Genomic DNA, 24,937 nt, shown 5'->3' on the forward strand with positions numbered 1-24,937 from the left:
GACATGTACTCCACATCATTGCTAATAAAGAAGAAAACACCGCGAGCGAGGCGAAAATTGCTCTCAACCGCTATTCCCACTCTATTCGTCCACATCCCTCCACTGGTGAGTCAAGTTTACGTATTTCTCTCTCGGCATTGCGGTAGTGTGTAGCATTAGCTAACAATAATTTCCCCATTTATGTATCCACTCAATATGAAGGCGGAAGATTCTCCATCCGTGTCGTTATTGCAGTCATCAGCCACTTCAAGCGCCTATCGGGTAATCTTACTTAGCTATTCTGACACTGACTTGTTTTAGGCATGTAAATCAATAGTTTTAATTGATCGTGTAATTATTTTACCTAATGGTACACCACAGTACTCGTCCTCTAGTCTTTGTTTTCAGTTATAATTATTGTTATCCAAAATAATGCAAGTACTGTCTTTCAGGGAGATGCTGAGGAGTCCAACGCATTGACGACAACCGTAGATGTCACTCAGATGCTCGAGGTACGTTTCCGACAGTTCCATCGATGGAGATCATCAGATCTTGCATTCTTGTAGCGTGATTGTTACACACAATGTTTCTTTCGTTTTTAGCCATTGGTATGTCCTTCTGTCGTCGCCCTCCTATGTGTCTTCTTTTTTCAATATTGTGTTCATTACTAATGAAAGTCCTATGTTTCAGGGAGTCGATGGAGCATTAGTCCAAGAAGAAGGGGGAGCATGCAGTTACGGGTCGGCGCAACAGCTTGCAGAAGTGTGCACCGCAGTTACAGCGTCCCTTGATGTTCTTATGCATTTCGAGGTATGGATACTGACAGATCAATCATGCGAGATCAAATGACGTGATTACATCCGCTATACTTCCTTCTTTATTAACGCAAGTACTATGTTTCAGGGAGCTGACGGAGCTTCTTCAACAAGAACATCACCCCTAGTAGTTGATGCAGATCTCTGGGTGGTGACACTTCCAACGATGGAGCAAATCGAATCATATTTAGATATCCATTATTTATTTTAGACAACTGATCATTTGTGCAGGTCTATTTAGATGAGCCGTTGACGCCTGCAGAAAGTTTATGTTCTTTTAAACAAAATAGAAAACCATACTAATGCAATTACTGTGTTTCAGGGAGTTGCTGAAGCGTCATCTTCAATAATATCATCAATGGAAGTCTATGCGGAGCCTGAGGTATGGATCTTGACAGTTCAATCTAACTAGATCAACAATGCGTGAACTATTGTCGTTTGAATGTTCTACACAATGCGTTCATTCGTGTTTTGCTATTGAGATGTACGTATGGGTATTGGTCCCCAAGTACATTTTGTGTTTTCAATATTATTATACATACTAATGAAAGTTCTATGTTTCAGGGAGTCGATGGAGCCTCAGTGAGTGATGGATGTGCTTATCATGAAAATATAGTCGTTGCAGCGCGAGAGGAAGTGGAGACATGCACACACGAGTCGGAGCAACAGCGTCCAGATGTTGAAGTTCGAGGCAAGAAAGTTTCAAAGAAAAGAAAGCAAAAGAAGGTTAGTGTCCTGTTCACTATATTATGTTGTCTTTCACTGTCAATAGTTCAATACTGTAAGTTGTGTTTAAACTGAACATCCCTTTTCTAATCTGTCCTCTAGTTGCGAGTGGGTGTAAGAACTAGATCTACACAGACAGTGAAGCGAACGAGAGATGTTGCTTGTCAAACCTTTTGGCAGGGACTTGAGACTGGAGATGCATCGTGCCAATGGGAAGAATATGAAGTGATTGACAACGGAGCTATACCACCACCAGCCATTGATAGTGAATGTCCTCCTGGTAGTTTGGATGCAGTCGGAGATCAATTCACAGAATCCACACCCGCAAAAAATAAGAGCGCGCGAAAGTTGAAGACATTGTTTTTTTCTCCCATCTCCGGACAAGGAACAGATGTTGCAATGGAAGAGAATGAAGTGGACGACAATGAAACACCATCAATATCACTCAGCATAGCGGAAGACGATATCAGAGATTGTACCTTTCATGCGAGTGACATGTCCTCAACGTTACAGGCCGAACCAGCTGGGATGCAGAGTGACAGTATAAGGAAAGAGGCCAAATTCATTGTATTCGATAGCTGTTTGATGGATATTATTATGATGATGAAATGTGGGCATTGGGTTGGTGGGGAAGTATGTGGGGAGCCATTGATTAATGTGACTCGTGCAATTCGAGGCACTAACCTTAAAATACATGCCACCTGTACACAATATCATCCGTTCGCATGGTCTGCACAACCCATGCTGGGGCAACTGCCAGCAGGCAATCTACTTTGTGCAGCGGCCGCACTTTTTAGTGGTTCAAGTTTTAAAAAGTTACAGTATTTCTTTCAGTTTGTGGGAATCCATTTCATTGCGAAAAGTCAGTTCTACAAATACCAAACCGATTATCTATTTCCAGCCATCAGCGAAGCTTGGAGAATGGAAAAAATGTCAATGGAAAGTACATTCGCGGGCAAACGCTTCAGGCTAGCCGGTGATGGACAGTGCGACAGCCCAGGATTTTCAGCCAAGTACTGCACCTACCACTTTCAGGACATGGAAAGTAAGAAAATTGTGAGTTCGGTGGTCGTGCAGGTGTCACAAAGTACATCCTCAGTGGCCATGGAGAAAGTTGGCTTTGTAGCATCATTGCAAGAACTACAATCGCGGGGAATGGTGATCGACCTGATAGCCACGGACAGACACGTTTCAATTGCCAAGACAATGAGAGAAGAGTACAAAAATATAAATCACCAATTTGACGTTTGGCATCTTGCAAAATCAATCAATAAAAAATTGTCGGCTGCAGGTAAAAAAAAAAAGAATTGCAAGGTATTTCACAGTGGTCCAAGTCAATCAGCAACCATCTTTGGTGGAGCTCAAAAACATGTGAAGGGTCGTTGGAAATTCTACTGGAAAAATGGCGGTCAGTAATGTTGCACTGTAGCAACGTACATCGATGGTCGACAAATGAACATTTCCACAAATGTGAACATGGCCATTTGTCCACAGAGGAGGCACGGAAGAAGAAGTGGTTGATTCCTTCATCACCCACTCACAAAGCCATTGAAAAGATTGTATTTGATAAAACTATAACAAAAGCTTTGAGGGGACTCATGGAATTCTGCCACACAGGAGATTTGGAGGTGTTCCACAATATGTGCCTCAAGTACAGGCCCAAAAGATTGCATTTTGGCATGGAAGGCATGATAAATCGGACTCTTTTAGCGGTCTTGGCACATAACCATAATGTTGGCCGTCAACAAAGTAGGACGACCGGAACTTTAGGGACGCTTCGCTACAATAAGGCCTTCACTAAAAGAAGTAAACAATGGGTGATCAAACCAGTGTTTGAGGATATGCAATATGAGTTTATTGAGAGACTTATCGTAGATGTCCTCGATAGGCACATACATGGAGTGGTGAACGAACCTATGCAGGGGACAACTGCATTGCCACCCAACATTGCCTCTGTTCCATGTCCACCTAAAGCAGAGCTCATTGAGAAATACACATCACGGTTTAAATGATTGTAATTTGATTGTCTGTTCTCTCGAGTCTCCTCATGTTGCAGGCCCATTGCAATTAAACCAAACAGTAATATAAATCATTTTTACAAAAATTATAGAATGTTTCCGTATTACAAACACATGGCCGACCCATAGGGACAATAAAAAAAAAGGCACGCAGACAAGATGTCCCTAAAACTAACTGCAGCTAACTAGAAATGTGTGCTCGCTCAAAGTGAAGGTCAGCTGCTTTGATGTTTTGCTCGGGTGGCGGAACGGCCCACGACCCAATATAAGGTTCTATTGTGATTTGACCTTGACAGGCCGGGACCATCCTGAAAGACTAAGAAAAGATAATGAATAAAATTTCAGAAATGAAACGATGAGCCACGCTCATTAGAAGAAGTAACGTCGGCAAAGAAGGAGTGGTGTTTCGGGTCTGCCCTACACAGAGACACAATGGAAAATGCAAATATAATGTAAGTAACTTTTGATGAGTTTATACCGCAATTTCATTACTATACAGTGGCTTTAAAGACGGGTTCAGTTGTACTTGTTCGTTCTATGTGGCATATTGTTTTCTACCGCGCACTATCTTGAGGAGAAACATCTGCTTTTACTGAAGCACCTCAAAACCTTCCTCTTTGCTTCTGCTTTCTCTCTCCCTCTCCCCTGCTACAACTGGTCCACTGTCTGCGACCTCGGTCCTGGGCCCTTCCACTCTCCACCTGCACTGCCTCCCTGTCAACCCCTGCACTGGGGGACTGTCTCAGTATCCTACAGCCCCCCCTTCCCAGCACTTGTTCTGCACTTACCTTGCACTTGCCACCAGCTGGCCCTATTTATTTATTATTTTATGCTACTTACCTTGTACTCCACTCCCCCCCCCCCTCCATGCCTCGCCACGCCTTTAAACACTTGTGTACACCCAGTAGCGCTGTCCTCGCTATGAAATGAATAATTTTAATAAGGATCTGATGGTGAGACTAATTTCATTTTTTATGTTTTTAGGTACATCATTCACTACTGTCTGTGTCACGAGTACCAGACACCGGCGGACGGCTTCTACAGCCGCCAGTTGCTTCTCCGCGTGAACAACGTTACCACCCTGACCATTTTATGGGACGATCGCCAAGTACAAGTATGCCCTTACGCGGTACTAACGGTTAGATGCAACATACCTACCGTTGTGGTGGCCTAGTGCCTCGTTGTTGGAACAGCCATGCGATTATCAGTGCGACCGAAGAGCTTATTTTTATCGTAAACCAACACCCTGTGTACTGCACACGAACATCGCTTCCCTCAAGACGAACTAATTTGGATCGAGAGCAAAGAAAAATGCAAATCGCTGAATATTCTCTAAACATTTGATGTCCAATAAACGTACTTTGCCAAATGTACAATCTTGCCGTTTGCTTTTAAACCACGGTTTCACATTCCGAATTGTGGCGCTGTATTGTGAGATGCTCTAAGACCCTGTGTACAGCAAAGGACCATCGCGTTCCTCAATACGAACTTTTTGGAACGTGAGCAAATAAAAATGCAAATCGCTGAATATTCTCTAAACATTTGATGTCAAATAAATGTACTTTACCACATTTACAATCTTGCGGTTTGATTTCAAAGTACAGTTTCATATTCCGAATTGTGGCGCGCTGTATTGTGAGCTGATCTGTGTTGATTTCCGGGGTCTGTGTGGAGTCGCGTAGAAGACGCCTGGGCGCGTTTGCCTACGCAACTCAGTCACGTCACGGATAGAGGCGGGGAATATGAATGTTTTGATAAAGTCTGTTTCAGGGGCGGGGGATTTGATTTAGTGCCGCAAAGGCAGGTGAGCCAGGTCGATGCGGCGAAATGATAGGATTATCACAAAATGGAGGCTGATTTCGAGTGCGATAATGGGCGAAAAGTCGGGTAAGGTCCATAGGAAAGTTTCCTACGATCTACCGATTTATGCTTACAAACACATGGCCGACCCGTAGGGACAATAAAAAAAAAGTCCCGGAACTATCCTTTAAGAGGGTGCCCATCTGTCTGTGAGATGGCCAAAAGAAATTCATATGAGAGTATAATATTAAGGGGAAGTAATCTTGAAGGGAGCGACACTCTAAAGGGCAATATGTTAAACCCTGGCCCCTGTCATTTTTAAGTACCAAGGGGTGGGGGTATATAGAATGACTGTACATACTGAGAAGTTAAAGACTATTTCAGAAGTGAATGTGCTTCTGGAATTAAATATTTGATAGAATAGGTCCTATGGTGTGTACTGGGAGAGCCTCTGCCGCCGCCTCTGTGTAATGAACACAAGAACTATTATGGGAGTCAAAAGGATATTGCAGTATGTGAATATCAAGTGAAGTCATCAACAAGCAGAGTTCTGTTACTTGTGCAGAACCATTCAAGACAAAAAGAAAAGGGTAATTAACTGCTACCCATTTTTCCACCTTTAGGTTGTCCACTGAAAATGAGAACGGTAAGCCTTTACATGGGCATGCATTAAAAACACTGAAGGAAATTTACCAAAAATATTTGTCTTTTAATAAGTGATTCAAATGTAGGCATAAAATTCAGATATGTGATTTGCATTGCGTAAAGGAGTGGGGGGGGGGAATACATTTTCATTTTTTAAAAAACACAATTTTTCAATAAAGTGGAGGTAGATAGATTTAGATAAGCTGGGAAGTCCTGACTTTATCCTGGACACTCGTGCATTTTTCAATGCATGGTGCATGTACGCACGGGGTTAACAAACTTATATATGCTGATGTGTGTGCTTCGAAAAGCCTAATCAAGTAAATATAGCATAGAAAAGTGATCTAACCAGTGTGTTAATCATTCCTCATTTAAGTTGAATATCATAGATTTAGAATTGGTTTATATTTACAATGATTCGATTATTTCCATTTATTAATAAAGGGACCTTCTGCACAACCCTGTGTGTTTCTAGTACCAAAAGAGGGTGGGTTGGTGGGAAGTGGGGCTGAAAGGAATCCATATTGTTAAATTATTTTTTTCATTAAAAAAAGAAATCTATTAAACATATGAAAATTGTGCTTGCCCGATTTGGGCTGGGTGGAAAGTTCTGCCAAACTAGTTGTCACCATAGTAAAACATCCTACAGAGGCGTGTCCAAATAGTGGCATATTGTGTCCCTGCTCACGGTAAGCCAAATCATGGTCTGTTGAGGAACACAAAAGGGTAAAAGATTAGAGAATTTGGAGAAGCAGGAGTAAGATCGAAATTAACAGAGAAAACTGGAAAGGTTCAAGGGATTGACGGGGGCAGACCAAGGTACTAGGGGCAGTGGTCAAAATGTATGAAAAGAAGCAGTGGAGCTATGTTCCCTGGTGGCCTGCCCCGCTCCCCACAAACACTGTTGCCACTCCCCTGTCCACACACAACACAAACCCGCAAACAAACGTGCCTGCTGTTTAAGGAAACATTCAGTGCAGTACACTAAAGTGCAAGTTTCAACTGCTTCCTACAATTATTTTAAAATGAAGCCATTCCAGAACGGTTTATTTTTAAAATTAAAGTATAGGAACAGTAAAACCTTATTTTTTTTAAAAAAAGCAGAATAGCACAACTCCCAACCGCTCCCGCCCACTTCGATCACTGAGTAGGGGTGCACGTTTAATCATTGATAGTGGATCAAAACGAATGTTGATTAGAAAGAGGAAATAAAACCCAGAAGTCAAGCCAGGCAGTTTTCCACGATGGCAATTCTAGTGTAGCGATTGAGTGAATGTGCGGCACTGGAATTCGTCAGAGAATGGTTGTGTGATGGCCTTTAATGTGTGCTCAAGCTTGCCCTTCAAGCAGAGGCTTTAGTCACAAGACTAATGTTTTTAACCACCCTCCCAGAAAACCAGGATGGATAATCTGGAGTTCCAATCCAACTGACAGAAGTGAGACAACCAAAAGTTGCCTGTGAAAAGAAGTTAATGAAGGAACAAGAAGGGAAGGTGGATTAGTCCCGAAAATCCTACCTTACATGTCCCTTCACTCACAGGACATCGTTAAGGATATATTTAGTCCTGAGCATACTGCATAACAACAAGAGCTTCAAGCTCGGATACCCAGAAGACCTCATTGAAAAACTACAAGAAAACAAGTGCAGCAGTGAGACCGCTCCTCAGGACGAAAAGGTTATAACACATCAGCCCTGCACTTCACATGCTTCACTGGCTATCCGTAGTAAAAGCAGGGGTGAACTGCCTATACGGAACTCTGGAGATTTCCTGGTCGGCCTCTGCAGGCTGGGCCTCTTGCGATAACCTTTTTTATTTTCATATTTTCTCATAGAAAAAAAGGGTTGGGCTTGCTGAAAATGTGCGATATGGGGCCTTTTGACCATTATTTCCAGGACCTCTTTTGGTTCCCAATCCACCCCTGAATAAAATAACACACTTCAAAGCCCTCTACAGTGCCCTCTGTGCTTAAGGGCCCAGCCTGTTTCACAAGGACCTTCCAGGACTACACCCTCAAGGACAACTGGGTCAAGCAGCATACCTCTAGTCATTATCCCCGACGTTCAATAGAAAGACAAGGAGGATCCTCTTTTTACAAACTGGCTACAAAAATGTGGCTTTTATTTCATAGGCATCTTCGCATGGAAATCAACCACTTAACATTCACGTAACAACTCAAAAAAGTGCATTTTCAATTCAGCAAATAAGATACGACAAAGAATCTAGAGCAACTCAGAAAAAGGCAGCAAGCAGCCTTACTGTCATATCACAAGACTAGACGCACAGACAGCAAAATCCATTGACATTCGATAAAGAAATATCCCTTACTCAACGCATGCTTAATGTAAATAAAACCCCAAGCATGAATTTCGCGGCACACATTTGCTCTCCACAACACTCAACTAGATCACAACCTTCAAAACAAAGCAAAGTTGCCGCCACCTCACAAGAAGTTTCAGAATGCTGGCCTGCTCGCTTTTCCCCCATTTTTTGCTGCTCCTCCACTTAGAACTCATTGCTACAATCTTTCAATATTACAACATCACTCTCCATCCTACGACGCACAAGGTCTAGCACTACACTACGACGCTGTCCTTTTTCTATTCAACACCCCAACAATCCAACAATCCAATACAGGTACTACGGCTCTGCAGCCAACACTACCTGTGTATTTATCAAATGCCTTCTCAACACAGTAGAACCCACATTGTCACACAGGTAATCGGTATTCCGGACCTGCACCCACCAACTTCACAACCTTTCAGCATCTGCAGAGCTCTCAAGTTTCCTGTGGCCATGTGTGAGAAGGTCATCCAGTCCTGTTTATGCTTTGAATTCTGGGACTTGTAGTTTTTTCTTTCCCATTGGTACTTTAGGAAAACTACGAGTCCCAGAACCCAAAGGAAATAAACCCAACTGGACTGCCTTCACACGCATGGGCACAGGAAACTTGAGCTCTGCATCTTCCTTTTCTGCTATCGCATTTTAAAGAGCCACAGCCAGAAAGGCCAACATTATTGGCACAAGTCTCCTATTCAAGAAAACTTACAATAAAAATACGTGGCCTATTAAATGATTCTCTCAAACTATATGAGCAGGAGCTAAACCTTGCTGATGGGTGTTGGCTTCACCATGTAGGCAGGAGCTACCAGAAGATGCTACTTTAAACTTTTTGCCCAATGTGTATGAATGTATATTAGATGTTTTCTAATTATTCCTTATTAACATTCTCAAATACAGTTAATGTCGCCTATATGTGTTTCTAATGCACCAAATGGCATAGGGAGTCAAGATTCTCTAGTGGCAGCATTTGGTTTCTAGCTAACCAGGCTCTCCTAGGTTATACAATTGGCTCCCACCAATTTTGAACCCCGTACTAGCGCTGAGCTACCAAGTGTGCAATATTGTAATAGCTGCAGCATAACATGGGTGGTACAGTTGCTACACTTTGGCAACCAATACATGTAAATTAAACGTGTCAAAAAGGACAGACGTGCAAAGACACTTAAAAGTATAATTGCGGTTATGCAATTTAAAGATGATGCCAGTGGGCATTATGTAAACACAAGAGCTGGTATCCGATATGCAATGCGTCGATCCTCCGAAACCAGACAAGAACCAAGTAAATCTTTGCTTTTCTCCCCAACAGCAACATGCAATAGAACGTGTAAGTAAGGTTGAGCAATAGTGAATACAATAAATACATACAAGAAGGTGCATTTAAAAACATACGACAGAACTATGCCACAGATGAGAGAATCCCATATTTTTGGACTGACCTGGTCCCTTGAAGTTGCAAACAAACTCAGATTAATTAGTGTCGAGCATGGCCACAGAATATAACCCATCATATTTCTTATCACGGTCCAACGTTGAACAAAGGGGCATGCATACCATGTCGCATGTCTGCACCTATTTAATCCTACACTTTTGACGAGAGAAGATGAGCATAGAATACATACATTCAAAAAAGGTGTTACAAAAATGTGGTAAAACATGCTACAGAAAACGGGAGTGGCAATCAATGTTTGACAACTCCTTTGTAAGAGAGAAGCCAGCTTTCCAGCTGAAATGCAGAAGTAGGTGCAACACCCGTCGCTGTTAGCTTTCGTAGTGCAACCGACCAATATAGGTGTTCCATTTATATATAGTTTTTAAAATGAACAGTTACTTTGATGCACTAGTATAAAATTCATTAGACAAATGGATACCATTTAGGCACAACGAACCTTGCTTCAGGACTGTTACGAAGCCCCATAACAAATAAACCTAGTTCTAACATTCTTGTCCTCCATCTCAAAATAAAACTCCCACACTGACTCTCCAAACAGCCTTTCTGAAAAAGTAGACCCATTCAAATGGGTAGGCTAAAATCAGTTTCAGTTCATGGCATCTGGCACTTAATGCAACTTTTCACTATGTTATTGTTATTTTACCATAGGGCTCGCTTTCGTGCTCTATATCAACATGTCGCTAAAACCTACAGGACGTCCTGCCCATATGAGCCAACGAGGCATATAATCCAGTAGTAGCACTTGTCCAATATAAAAAAAAGGTCCCTGAATGTTGCTATCGTTGAGGGTCAATCAATGTACAGTTCAGTATTCCAGGAGATTGGCTTGCAATCAATGATATAATTAGGGTGAGCAGATTTTAAACCGGGACACGGCCGCGGCATAAAGATAGGACTTCAATTTGGAAGGAACTACCTTGAACACCCATCACTATAGAGATAAAGAAGGGGGTGGGGGAAAGGTGTTTGTGTCCAGTCACTCCCCTGAAAATAAACTCTAAAGATTTGGTTGCGACTGTAAGCATGCTGAAAATAAAAACCACTTTTTCTCCGCTTTCTAGTTTAAGTCTTGCTAATAAAGTCCTTTCATACGCAGTAGAGTCTTTATAGCAGGATCACTCAATGCACGTTACTGATAACCAAAAGGTTGCGAGTTCTAGGCAGTCTCTGAACATCTTCACTGTAAAATAGAAAAACTATTGGTTTATATTCTATAATTGGACTTGGTCAGTCACAACCTTCATTCTACCAATGGTCACCAGTCTCCGGCCTTTCCACAAAATCGGGACGGGTTCTTAAATTAAAAAAAGGGTTACAGGGGCCCTCATTTCTGGACAGTGCCGGCAAAACCGAGACGTCTGGTCCCCCTCCATATAATTCTCAGCTTGTGGACGAATTGTTCGAGAAACCTTTTCCAAGATTCCAATCCAACCTCCAGTCTTAACGCGAAGCGAGCATGCCAAAAAACATGGGCATGGTAGAAATTGAATATCTTGGTACATGTTCAAACAAACAAAAAAGCTCCGTTGTAAAAGTATAGCTACGCAAAAGGACGAAAACCTTTTCTGCAGTCGTGGGTGCTTCTGCCCCACCCACTGGGATCGTTCTGACATTCCTCCACGATCATTTCTAGACAACAGTTTGCATTTCGAGCGTCGAAACTTTTGCAGGGAGCCACACGATAAGCGTGGGAGAGACAGACGTGCTGCATTATGGGCTGGTCTCCATGTGCTCGCATCATAGTTTCCTTTTGATTTACTATACATGTCTAAAAACAAGAAACCCGAAGCAATAATAACCTACTTTGCATACTCAACACAAGATTGCTTTTATCAGGCGGCTGCATGTCATTGATTTGGACGGTATGTCCATGTTATTTTGAGACTCAGTACGTCATAATGTACGTTTGTACTACTGTTTCACCCCACCTCAGTGCGCTTGCTACATTGCATTTTGCCGAGGGAGTTGTAGATTTGGGTCCTCAAAACATTGCACTTGCTGATATATTGAAGTCCAACATCAGAATACATGTATGTCACTTTGTCAGCTTTCAACGTATTAGTTCAAATCGGCCTAGGTACAAACAGAATCTCATACACAGGCTCCACCACCAGAATGCAGACCAACAACTACCATGCACACGTTCCACTGATCACTCATAACCACTGCACCAAGCATTACAATGCAGCCACTCACCATGCAACCCGCAATGGCTGCACACATACCAAGTGCACCCAAGCACTATATACTACCCTACTCTCGCCACTGACCTGGATTACGACCCCATGGGCGTTCAACCCACAGCACTTTCAGATCATACTGATGGTATATAAGGCGCTACCCTAATGCATATCACACACACACACACACACACACACACACACACACACACTTAAGTAGTCATTTCGCATTAGATACACTGAACCAAAGGGGGGACCACTGGGTAATCATGACAACCAAGGAAAATGATGTTAAATCCCCTTCAGTGACGGTTCTTCTATAAAAAACGAACTCAAGCATTTAAGATATTTTAATGCAGCGCAGCCCTCTGTTACCGAATTGACTCGTAAGAAAAATATCCAGTGGAATGCATTATCGAGAGCTGTGAGAACAACACTTTGCCCAAATTTGTCACCAGCTCTGGCATGCATTACAATAAACAGATTAATAATCATGAAGGAAGCCATGGCTTTTTAAATGCACCTGCAGCTTGATCATAAATATTCCCAACAGACCGCTCTGAAACAGTGAACATTTGTCCAACAAAAGAAACTTGGAGAAGTGATTTAGTTCAAAAACAAGTTTTTTTTTTAAAGAAAGGAGCGTACAATTGTAACGTGGCAATCATAAAACGGCAACAATCGAGGTTAGTTTTCGAAATCAGAGGGGATGAGACTACACATTATGAATGGGACATGGTGGCTGGGTAAAGACAAGGTTTTCAGATTCAGGTGCATACGTGTTAGTTAACAGCTTACATTGATCGTCAGTGCCAGAAAAAAAGGTAACTGCAGTGAAAAGAGCAGGCCTAGAAATTAGTGGAAAGAAAAGCAGTGCACCGGATTTACGTAATCTGAGGTCACCATTCTTAACCATACAATCTGCTAAAGATATTTTGACATTCCTGGTAAAATTGAAAAAACAATTTAAAAATCGTCTCTTCATGCAGCACAGATCAGCCACCTTCCATAGCTGGGCTTTCTACATAATGGTGCTACGACCACGCCAAGAAGTGTTTTTACAAAAAACCCTAGTAAATACGAATTAGGCATCATTTGATGGAACAATTGTTCAATGGCCATCATAATTACTTCAATTGTAATCCGAGGTTAGCCTTATCTGGTGTCAAGACCACAGAAACACCAAATTAGAGAGGAGCATAATGTCTGTAGTAGAAGAGCCAGATTTTTGCTGCTTAAACTCCCAATGAAACTCTGTAGGTGGCCTAGAGGGGCTGTAGTCTAAACTGCCCCAAATAGAAACCAGTCTTTCTGCTGCATGCGGAAACTAGACTAGCAAACCATCCAGAAAATCAGGATGCTAGAAAGCTCTGCATGCTCTTCTGGGCCGAAATGGACAACATTTCACCCAATCCGAGCAGACTGAATATTCCACCAAACACCCCCCGCCAGCCCCACCCCAAAATATTGGAAACCCACCCCTCGGTTGTCAGATGAATGGTTTTCTCATTCAGAAGTAGGCATTTCTGTCAAATATTTTGTAATGAGAAAGCAGATTTCCCTGCCCCTTCTGCCATATTTTCCACAGTACTGAACAGATCTTCAAAAACTTCCTCCAGCTACACTGAATTCCCTTTCAATACAAAACTCTTGAATTCTGTCAAATGTTTATCGATTTGTAGACATAAGTGAAGAAATTAGTGTCTTAGAAATTAGATAGGGTAGAAGGGATTTCTTAAGTGGAGAACGTGTGTTTTTTTATGTAGCTAGAATTTTAACATTTCAAACAAAAATCTAGGGCAGAATTGGCACTTTATCCGGATAAAAGGTCTCTGTGGGCCAAAGTAGGTCCAGACACCTTTATCTGGATAAAGTACCAATTCTGCCCTCGATTTTTGTAGGTATAAATCTCGCCTTGCACAACTGTTTTATTCTGTGAACCTTCCAACCAAAACCAAGCATGTGGCAGCTCTGTTCCTCCACAGAAATGCAGGAATCTAAACTTTTGTTAATATACGATCCATTATGCCTTAAATGTCTTGCAGATGTGTCCTAATGCGACGTTATATCCTTTATACACGTTCTCACACAGAGTGAATGTCAAATAGGTGCGTTTGGATCACACCAATGTTTTGGGGAAAAGAAACTGGGCACTGTAGAACCATATTTGTGTAAGGCTCCTAATCCTCAGATACTTAATGCCATTTTAAGGTTATGCTTGAACTTATGGCCTACTCGTGATCTTATGGCTCAGCGACAATTGATTGGTCAGGATGAAAATCACTGTAGATTCTGTGTTAATGTTTTAAACAAAGAAACTCTTGAACATCTGGTTACAGACTGTATAGCGCTTTCTGATGTGAGAAATAAATATTTTGCTAAACATATGGTCAAAATTGCAAGTATACCACCAGAACATAGATGGGCCACGATAGTAGCAACTAATATGACTATACACATAGCAACAATGCCTTGCATTTATCTGATGAGACCTACACTTTAGATTTGGGAATACTGTTGAGCAATGTATGCCTGTATTTTGTCGTATTTGCTACATCATCATAAGACATAAGATCATAAGTGTTTCTCTGCATTTGTGTTCCTTGTTTCTTTCTAATTATGTTTTATATAAATTGTAAAGTTGAGAATCAGCCAAATCAATTAAAAAAAAAAAAGGTGCGTTTGCATCACACCAATTGGCTGGGAAGTCCAAGGTAGTTTCTGTAAGTAGTGTTAGACGAAGGGGGCACTCCAAGGCTACAAGCAGAGCCTAAACGCTCCCTGCTCCGGCCAGACTCAAACCCAGGAGATGTCTGTAAACCTCCCATCCCCCACATCACACAACATCAACATATTTTGTTGACTTTCCCATAACGTGCTTCGGTAATTGAAATGCCACCTCGCCTATGTCTCTCAGGCCTCCACTTCATGATCTTTGGAATATTTATTCTACGCTATATTATGAGGACACGTTTTTTGACGAGCAACAGTAGTCATCAGCCTGCCCACTGTATCAACCAAAACTCACCACCCGCCCACTACGTTACAACCCTGAAACTTTACCCAAAACGGTTAATTACTCTCAACCTTACCCAATACAATTTATTCAGCAAACAATCTTTCCCTATGCCACCATGTTCAACTTTACCCACTCCAACATACTCTCTCACCTTTAGCAAAGGGCTGAACTCTCGTCAAAACAGCAATGGCAAGTCAGCAACACACCATTTCTTTTTGGTCCACTGCAATCATGTCAACATCTATTTCAAAAAAGGTATCAGGTGCTCCTCTCCAGAAAGAACATGGCATGATAACCTGTTCTGAGATGAGAGTTTGCTTTTTGCTCACTGTACCTTTCACAGATAGGAAATATCCATTTTCACATCAGTCTATGTCCAGCTCCACCTCACTGATGAGGCCCAACAAGGCTGAAATACGTGTATGGGGTTGCTGTTGGTACTGTTGTTCAAAGAGTAATTGCCATAGCATTTCGGTGCTGGGCTGCCCATGTGGGCGGGACAAAGACTGATATGCAAATGGATATTTCCCAACTGTGAAAGGTACAGTGAGCAAAAAGCGTGCGGTGCAAACTCTCTCTCAGAACAGGTTATCATGCCATGTTCTTTCTGGAGCGGAGCGCCTGCTCCCTTTTTTGAACCATGTCAACATCTATACCACACCTTTGAACCTTCAAACGGTAGATCTCTCCTCAGTACCCAGGCACCAATTTATGTTCATGATTAAGTATTTGTCTCTGTATTTGTCTCTGTATTTGGGGCATCCATATGCTTTATTTCTTAGCAGCCTTCTGTGTCAGGTTTCCTCTCTGTAACCATTGTTTATCATTCGATTTACCATTCTTCTCCACAAGCCATGCCTCATGTCTCCTCTAAAAGACTCCCCCACCACCACGCCTCGCTATAGATTACCTACCTTTGCTTAGACTACCAATGCTCTTACGCTTCGTGCGTGATGTGCCTTTTCTCAGAGTCCCCACAGATTGTCTGTTCAAAGACCCCCACACATCTAATCTCAAACCCTCCCGTGAGTAGCCTTGTTAGGGAAACCATGCAACAAGACCCTCACTGAATAACTTCTCGTCCCACCGCGACCCTTCATCCTAACCCATCAGCATCAGCTAATGCTAGCGAATCAATATAAACCCCCCAGTTAAGATTTTTAAGATTAGTATTTTACAAGCAAGTCAAAATATATTACTGTAAAACGTGAATGTTTTTGTGATAATGTTTCCTTTGCAATAAGTCACAATAAAAGATACAGGTTTACTTCTTCCTATCAGTCAGTAATAATCGTAGTCGTTTACCGTGCTACTACATGTATTACTGGTCCAAACATATCCATGGAGCTGTGTGTGTGAAATAATGGGTACGTGGTCCTACAGGTTTTGTTTCCCATTTTTCCCAAAAATTAGAGCCGTCACCCTTACTCACCAGTTGGTCAAGTTACTCATTCAGTAGCCGCAGGCAATATACAACCCATCAACCAAGGTCTCCTCTATCCTAGCAGAGTAGAAACATGAACGACAGCCATCGTAAACATTTGCGATATGCAGTGTGCACCCCTGATGCAGCTTTCCAAAACCAAGTTAACGTGGCTTCTGTTACTCTAATCCCCCAGCATCCATTTAGAACAGAAATAATCGGCATCAAGCAGGGGTGGTAGTGAGCGGGAATTACCTGGAACTGAGTTACACTAGATTTTTCAATCTTACCAGTTCCATTAATTTTTATCATTCCGGAACAGTTATTTTTTAAGTTAAAGCATACTTCTTCATTTTACCACCATATAACACATTTAAACTGAAATTGGTATGGCCGTACATTCACAAACCAGGATGACCTCCGAGCTTTGATGGACTCTAGCTGACTTCATCTTAGTAAGAGGACCATGGAGGAGGTTGTGCCAATACTAAGAATCCCTCTTCACAACTCACCTCCTCCTGATTTTTCCAAAACGCATCAAGTTGTTATGGGGGTTAAATGCTTACACTCAATAGTTGATAAACGTAAGGGCCATTTGCAAGGGATGCAATTTTAATATCAGGAGGCCTCCTGGGAACGGTCCCTTTATGCAACTGAACAAGTGTGCAGTGTAGTGGCCTTAAGTACTAATCACTCGGACAATTGCAATTCAATCCTTGGAGATACTTCAATGAAATCGGATTGGTTTCTTGGCGTAAGAAGATGAGCTTAAGGAGATCAATTATGTCCAAATTGCTCTCAGGACCCTGCTGTGGCTTCCAGTAAAGCAGAGAATGCAGCTTAAATAAATTAGATATATCATTGAAATATCTTCATTAAAAAGGGACGTTATGGTTAAGTTGCACTAACAAAAACCCACGGAATTCACTGAAAATAAAAACGTGGTTAAAGAAACGTTATGGTTACAAGTAAAACCCAAAAATGCTTGAAATTCGCCAGTTATGATATGCTAAGCAACCATAACTTGCGCCACCTCAGTGCACTGCTAAAACCAACACCCAGGACATCAACAAAGTCATTCATGGCATCACATATCTGGCCCACTTTTTTCACTGACCCATCTACGCTCTGTGGTTTTGTTCAATGATAGAGAATTTTAAAAATCAAAAATGTGTTACATATGTAGACATCAACCTTGTTGTATATTGTTAAGTCACTTTCCTTACCATTTGGCCTCAGTTCATGGTGCACATACATGGGAAAATAGCCAAGCCTCAAAAACTCAATTCATTTGTGTACTTCATTAAAGTCTAATAGAACTAGTTTTTTGGTGGGGTTGTTTCTTTCCTCCTTACTGAAGTTCCCCTGTATTTGCCTCAGATATGTGTGCATATGTATTGTTTATAGTAACAAGTATGTATTAGTCTTGAATTATTAGCTATTAGCAATTAGCTAATTATTCAATGTTCATCATTACTGAAAGGTCTCATAAAAGGTACCATTCATTACTTTACTATCCAAAATGACCAGATGAAAAATATTGCACTTCTATAGTTCATGCTGCAGCCATTGCCGATGTGTATGTATAATTAGTTTCCTGTATTAACAGCAACACTCCAGTATCATGTTTTGTTCAGAGGAATACATTCTTTAATACATGAATTAGTTCATGATAAGTATCCCGATCACACCTGACATCTTGTTACTAACCTAAGTACAACCCCTTTTAGAAACATTATCAAAATAAATGTTATATGTGATGCCATCAGTGATGTCATCAATGACATTTGCTTAGCTTACCATAACTGCTGAATGCCAAGGGTTTTCCAGTTTTACTTGTAACCATAACATTTCGTCAACACGTTTTTTTTTAGTGAATTTCATGGTTTTTTTGCAACTTAACCAGAACGTCCCTTTTTGTTATTTCTGTGAATTTCATAGGTTTTTATGAGTGAAAATGTTTCATGATGTTACATCACTGTATAGAAGTTCTTAATAATTCTGCTTTTAACATATGAAAAAACTGTAAACCTCCTTTAACAAACATTTTTTGCAATACATGCTGATGTGTGTCGTTATCAGCAGCGCATGCAAGTCATGGTTGAATTGTTTTGGGCACGAGGCTCGACCATGATCCTAGCCCACCAAACCACCCCCGTTATCCACTGCACCTACCCTGCATCCTAGTTCAGTGTTCACTATACCCTCATAATGTGACCAATGGCCAGGGCTCATGGCTTACAGCCATGGCCAGTTTCCACAATCCATGAGGCATGGGCTTCGGCCATGCCGCATTCCCCAATAGGCAAATCAGAGTAGACATTTGTCCTTGCCGAGGGCCAGGCCCACTGCACAGGCAGCAAAGCTATATCACTATTTTTTGTACTTACTGTTTGACACTTTCAAAAAAGTAAAACAGGACAGATTTGCAAATGCATGCTTTCTGATCCTTGCAGACGCTCCTTTTGCAAGTTTGCTGCAATCCTGTCCAGCACTTTGGGCTGTAGGCACGAGCAGAATTTTTTTTTTCCCCATTCAAACCTATACCCATTTCGAAACACTTTACCACACAGCCGGTCCCAGGTGGCCATGCCCACTTTAACCCCATTGCCGGTCTCTTGTGGTCATGGCCCATGGCCACAGGCTATACCTCAGTCACCAAAGGTATATCTTTTTTATACCTACATGATGACATTTCAAAAAATAAAACGCAGACACATTTGCAAAAGCATGCTTCCAGGTCCTTGCCAATGCTCCTTGTACAAGTGTGCTGCAAATCCGTCCATATTTTATTTTTTGAAAGTGTCAAAATGTATGTACATGAAATAGTTGTAACGTAGCCTCGCCTTCACAAAATCCATTCAGACTTTGCACATACATTCAAGGTTCGGTCTATACTTTTGCTGAAAACGTGTGTGAACATTCGTCAAATGGCAACAGTTATAAGCCATCTAAAAATGTTGAGACCCCCTCTAATGTTGACCCCTCGTGACAAAATCCCACCAAACTTTGCAAATACATTCAATTCTGGGTATAAAATCTTTTTGCAAACTTTTGTGCAGATTTGTCAAATGGCACCAAATTTATAAGCTCTACCTTTGCTCCCTCTTGGCAAAACAGCACCAAACGTTCGCAAAACTATTCTGTGTTAGGTCTAGAAAGATATTGCAACATTTCATGCAGTTTCATTGAATGGTACCAAAGTTGTAAACCATCCAAAAACTGCTTTTCACCAACCCTGTAATGGAAAAATATGTATGGATGTCCCCAAACACTCTAGACGTTTTGGAACATTACAAGGCTGCCCCGAACTTCTGGACTGTTTGCGAACTTTGAGGGTGGAAAACCACTTGTTTTTTGGTATTTTATGGCCATATCCCATCCTCATCACCCCTCACCTCCCCATAGATTGTTCCATTAGTGTGACAAATACAATGTTGTGTTTTATATTATTTTTACCGCTAAATTCACGTACAACAGGCGCTATCTGCGTATCCAACATGGCGGTCGTTTCCAAAAAATATGACACCTCACTTTTCACAATCCAATCATCAGGCATGTCAGATGTCTGCGGACAGCATGCCTCCCTCTGGACATATCAGAGGCCCGCCTGTGGACCGAACAGGGGTGAGAGTCCGCTGACCGAACCCAGAGATCACTATTTTTTTAACCTACTTTTTGGGTTTAAAAAAAATAAAAATAAAAAAAAAAAAAAATTGAAATTAAAAAAATTAAAAAATAAATCAAAAAAACACTGAACGGCTATACATCAAATTTACTAAAAGCACACTAGCGGGACCAAGCTGCCTCTCCTGGGGCAAATTTGGTGACAATCCGCCCAGTGGTTTGGGCTGTAAGCGTGAGCAAAACTATTTTTCATCTATGGGAAAACCACACAGATTGGGACCCCCTATAACTTTGCCCCCCCTGCACAAAACCTCACCAAACTTCGCAGAATGAATCTGATGGGGCCATATACTTTTTTGCAATGTTTCATGAGGATTCGTCCGGGAGGTTGGGGGAGGTTGTTATAAGCCACCCAGAAAGTGCTCTTCCCATGCGTTGAGCAACTTAACCATAACTACAGTGTTGCTGCCGCACGCCCTGTAAGGACAACAAACACCATAAAGTATATATCACAGGATGGAACCCTTGGTCTATAGGATCACATACTCTTCATCTCTACGACTGTTAGACCAGAAGAGAACAGTTCCAGTCTTAGTACCCATGCTTTTAATACATCAGCATAAAAGTGCATGTTCTTCTTGTTTCAGGTCTCTGTTGAAGCAGCATCTATTCAGGTAAAAGGAACTGGTTTTGCAAAGACAATATATAAAATGTTCTAACTAGCTCAACCACAAAGATAAAAAATGAAATACAATACAGGAGGAAACGCTTTAGCCTGTTCCACCCACTTGGCCCGAACCTACCCTAGCCTTAACCCCTTGACATGTGTTGCATCATGCTCTTCCCACCTACCATATTCAGTCACAGTTCCAATGCTTTAATTTTTTTTTAAATCTACTACTTACACCAAGACCAAATGCATATTCAACCGTGCTACAGGAAGTATTAAACTCCTCCATACCTCTTAAAGCAACACACAGATTTGTGGACCAGAACCTCTGGCCGAGTAGTAGGCAACTTGTACGTTATGGAACCACCATATCCACTCAGGATGATAGTGTGACCTCTCCCCCCACGCCCCAACATTACCTACAAAGTGGATCATACTAGGCCGAAATAAGACTTGTATGCCTCTTTCCCGAAACCCGCTATGCAAGAAAGCACGATACCAAAAACACACCAAGAAGGACCTTTTGTCATCTGCCCGTCAACCAGCATGTGGTAGCCCGCATGATGTCTCCCCCTAAGTCCACACTAAGAGTAGGAAGTCAACTCCTTTCTACTAATTCACAGCAGCCTGTGTGGACTTAGCCAAAGCACCTGCTTAATCAGAAACAGGCAAGGTGTGCCATCTGGCCTTTTCTTAACTAGAAGCAGTGAGAGCCCCAACGATTATTGTCCAGGTTGAGTCAGGCAGCATCTTGTACATTCCTCCTTTTATCAGCAACACCAGACTATTTATGCCATTGTGAAGGGAGCCGGAGAAGGCTACACGCCATCTAATGAACAGGATGCACCACATGCTACACACCTCTTACTAAGCCGATGCAGGAAATGTATGCAAACCTCATTACAAGAGACAATTGAATTGTGCTTTGTGCTGCCCTAACTTAGTAAACAGTGTGTGCCATCCCTTAACAACCACGAGTAGGCATGATTATTCATAGGGTATGTCCGCCCTTTACATGGAACCTTCAACAGAAGCAGCCCGAGTGTGTTTGCCAACGCACCTCATCTTCCTTTCCTGGTGGTTTGGTGTGGATGTATGTTCTTAACCAACAGGAGATGGATGCTCTGCTTAACCTAGGAGCAACATTAATTGTGCCCCTCTCGACACCCCCAAGGCAAGAGCTACAGGCAGTGTACCCATTTTACCAAGCATTAACAATTAGTGTTTGCCCTGCCCTAACCAACAGCAGAAGGTTGGTTGCGCTATTTGCCATGCATCTGGCTGTGCATCTCAATCAGTAGCAGAAGTATGGACTACCATTTATAGTGGTAGCTAGAGACATGTGCCCCTTTAAGCTTTAGCAGACATAAAAGTGCCTTCTTTCAAAGTAGACAGATTCAACCAGTAAAAGGTACCCAGGAGAAGCAGGCAATCCTACCCAACATTAGGTAATATGTGGACCTTTTACCAAGTGCTAGTAGGTGGTGTGCTGTCTTTCTGCTCAGTGGCAGACTGCATACACCCCCCTGTACTGAGCATGAACAGGCAAGGGGTGCCCCCTTACTAAATAATAGGATGCGACACTGGTTCTCACCATATCCGTGTTATGCAGCATACAACTGTGTACACGTAAGCCCCTTATTGGCCACCAGCTACACATAGTGGAAGCTCTCCTCCTGACCAACAGGCTACAAAAAGGTGTGGTACAGCCATACCTGGATACGTTGGCAGAGATGGGCTTATAACTCTAAAGCCCTCCCTCACCCAAATAGCCAGAATCAGCTGGAAAATGTGCCATTACCCTTTCGTGCAGAGCAGTAGACATGGCACGGCCCTTCTGCAACCAGCAGCTGGCAGAAGGTCACCAAAAGCAAGTCCTATCCAATCCCAATCTTAGACATGGTGTGCATACACGTTAATGCTGCATATTAATCCCCAAACCCATACTCCAAACTAAGTAGCAGTGGGCATAGGCCTGTGGAAGCCTCAGTGGGTGCCTTTCCAACTAACAGTCTGCGACAGCCTCATTTGTCTGCAGAGGTCCACATGTGATCTAACTGCCCACCTTGGTAGTGTAAGGCCACATGCTCAACTTCACCCTCTAGCAGGTAAGGAGGGCGCCCTTGAATCTTTAATCCTGTTAATGAACCATTCATTCAGCATCAACAGGCACTTGGTCCCCCTTGTTGAGTAGCAAGTGATGTCCCCTCAATACTCAGCAGCAGTATGTGTTGTATGCCAACCATTTATAGAACAGTCAGACGTACAGCGCCACCCTTACATGTATGCAGGCATTTGTGTCCACAATTCCTTGGCAGCAAGCACCCACTGTGCCAAGAATTACCAGGTGGTGTAAGACAACCCACCTCTTCAAGGAGTCGCTCCTCCTCAACACATAGGCCATCATGTCACCCCTGTGCCACCTGACTTGCTAGACGCTGTCCTCTCCACCACCCGGTACAGCTGTACACCTCCTCTGTGTCCCTCTGTATCCTACGCCCCTGCAGTATATCTGTTCTGTTACCCCTGAAAAGCACTTGTTATGCATCTGTACTGTTGTATACCTCTGTAAAGCGCTCTGTTGCTTCTCCAAGCTGGGTCCGTGCTCAATAAATACAATAATAATAACCCCATATTCAGGTTCTTTATGTCCTGCATATCCAGCAGTAAATACTCCAATACACACAGTAGCGATAGGTTTTCTTAAATAGCAGCAGAAGTCTTCTCACCGCCTTTTCCCCACATAAAATAGTGCTCCTCATTAAGCAACATCAGAAGGAAGTGTGCACTCATAAGTGCTTAGCAGCAAGCGGTGTATAGTGCTTATTTAAACGCTGGAGGGGACCCTTCCAGCGTTTAAATAATCGAGCCCACACCTTCCTAGCAGCATGTGGTTTGAGACTCTCAGGTGCTTTCAGCCCAAAGGCTGCCCCCAGCAGACTGTTTATTGGTCCCCATCAAGCTTAGCCAATAGCAAGTACTGTGTACCCTCTACCACGAAGCAGGCAAGTGTTATGTTCCCCAAACTCTTTCGCATAAGGTGTGTACCTACACCCACCAGTAGGCATACCCCTTCACTGAGGCGCGGTAGAGGTGAGCAGCAAATGTTGCCCCTTTGCCAGCAGCAACAAATGGAGTGTTACTCCCATCTCTCGGCCCAGCTCCGTTGCCCCCGGGTAGTGTTCACTCCCTTACGAATAATAAGGCGGTATGTGGACCCTTCAATGCAATGTACGCCCTGGTCTTCTTCCGCCCACCTTACCCGACGGCGTGTGACGCCCTCCTTTGACGTCCCAAGGCAATCTCTTCATGAAGTAGCATATGTGTACCCCTTACGAATGGGGAGCGGGTTTGGTGGTTGTGGTACTGAAAAGCTAACTGTGCCCCCTCGGTTGGCATCAGATCCCCTACCCCCACCCCACCTTCTTAATTCCCGACAGCAAGAAGTATGCCCGTCCCCATGCGATGGTATAACCTCTGAGAGTAGTGCAAGCCCCTGACGAGGGACGACCCCCCCACCGCCACTTTGGCCAATAACAACCAGATGCTATGCATGCCCCCCCACAAGCTGTGTGCCCTCCATGCCTAAAAGCAAGCGGTGCGTGCCGGCTTCCAGATGTTGACACCCCCTCCCAAGCAGGAAGCGGTGCGTGTAGCCCCCTCCGCACAGTGAACCCTCCTGACCCAGCAGCAGGCTGTCCTTACCACCCGCACACCGCATTATCTACCCCCCCGTGAGTGTTACCCCCCCCCCCCCTTCCTTACCGAGCAGCAGCAGGCGGTGCGTGGCCCGGTAGACCTGCTTGTCCTTCTGTAGCTGCTTCTCGATCTTCTTGTTGGCCTCGCGCTGGGCCTTCTCCTCGTTGCGCTGATCCTCGGTCTTGCTGTTGCCCAGGCACCCCATGCTGCCCGGGGGGGAGAGAGGGCCGCGGGGGCCGGAGCGAGGCGGGGGGGGGGGAAGTGGGCCGGAGCAGAGGCCGGGGCGGCGGCAGCGGCCTCTTCCTGTCAACGGCGCCTCGCACAGGCCCGCGGCTCCCTCCTCCTCACCAACTCCCTCTTTTTCGTGTTTTTTTTTTCACGACGTCCTCCTTCTGTGCCCAAAGCTATATACAAACATGAACCATTTTAGGGGAAATAAACATTTAAAAAAAACCTCCTTCAACCCCCAATTCAGCTGCTGTTCTTCCTGCCTCGGGCCCACAAATAACAGGGCGCCGGCCGCCGGAGGCCCCCCCAAATACTC

General features: G+C 43.1%; 1 protein-coding gene across 2 annotated transcripts in view; it reads right to left on the reverse strand.

Moving 5' to 3' along the window:
- GNAS (GNAS complex locus) overlaps positions 1 to 24,937 on the reverse strand; it is a 2,205,902-nt gene that overhangs the window by 1,064,708 nt on the left and 1,116,257 nt on the right. Inside the window, exon 1 of one of the 2 annotated variants that reach the window (XM_069651057.1) lies at positions 24,460 to 24,740. The exons of the other annotated variant lie outside the window; for it this stretch is intronic. Within the exon in view, the coding sequence (XP_069507158.1) occupies positions 24,460 to 24,598 (139 nt within the window). The 5' untranslated portion in view covers positions 24,599 to 24,740. Of the gene's footprint in view, positions 1 to 24,459; positions 24,741 to 24,937 lie in introns of those variants that run through there. 2 annotated transcript variants of the gene reach the window in all.

The sequence above is a fragment of the Ambystoma mexicanum genome, chromosome 3p (assembly GCF_040938575.1).
Source record: "Ambystoma mexicanum isolate Mex_15411 chromosome 3p, UKY_AmexF1_1, whole genome shotgun sequence".
NCBI classification, from domain to species: Eukaryota; Metazoa; Chordata; class Amphibia; order Caudata; family Ambystomatidae; genus Ambystoma; species Ambystoma mexicanum.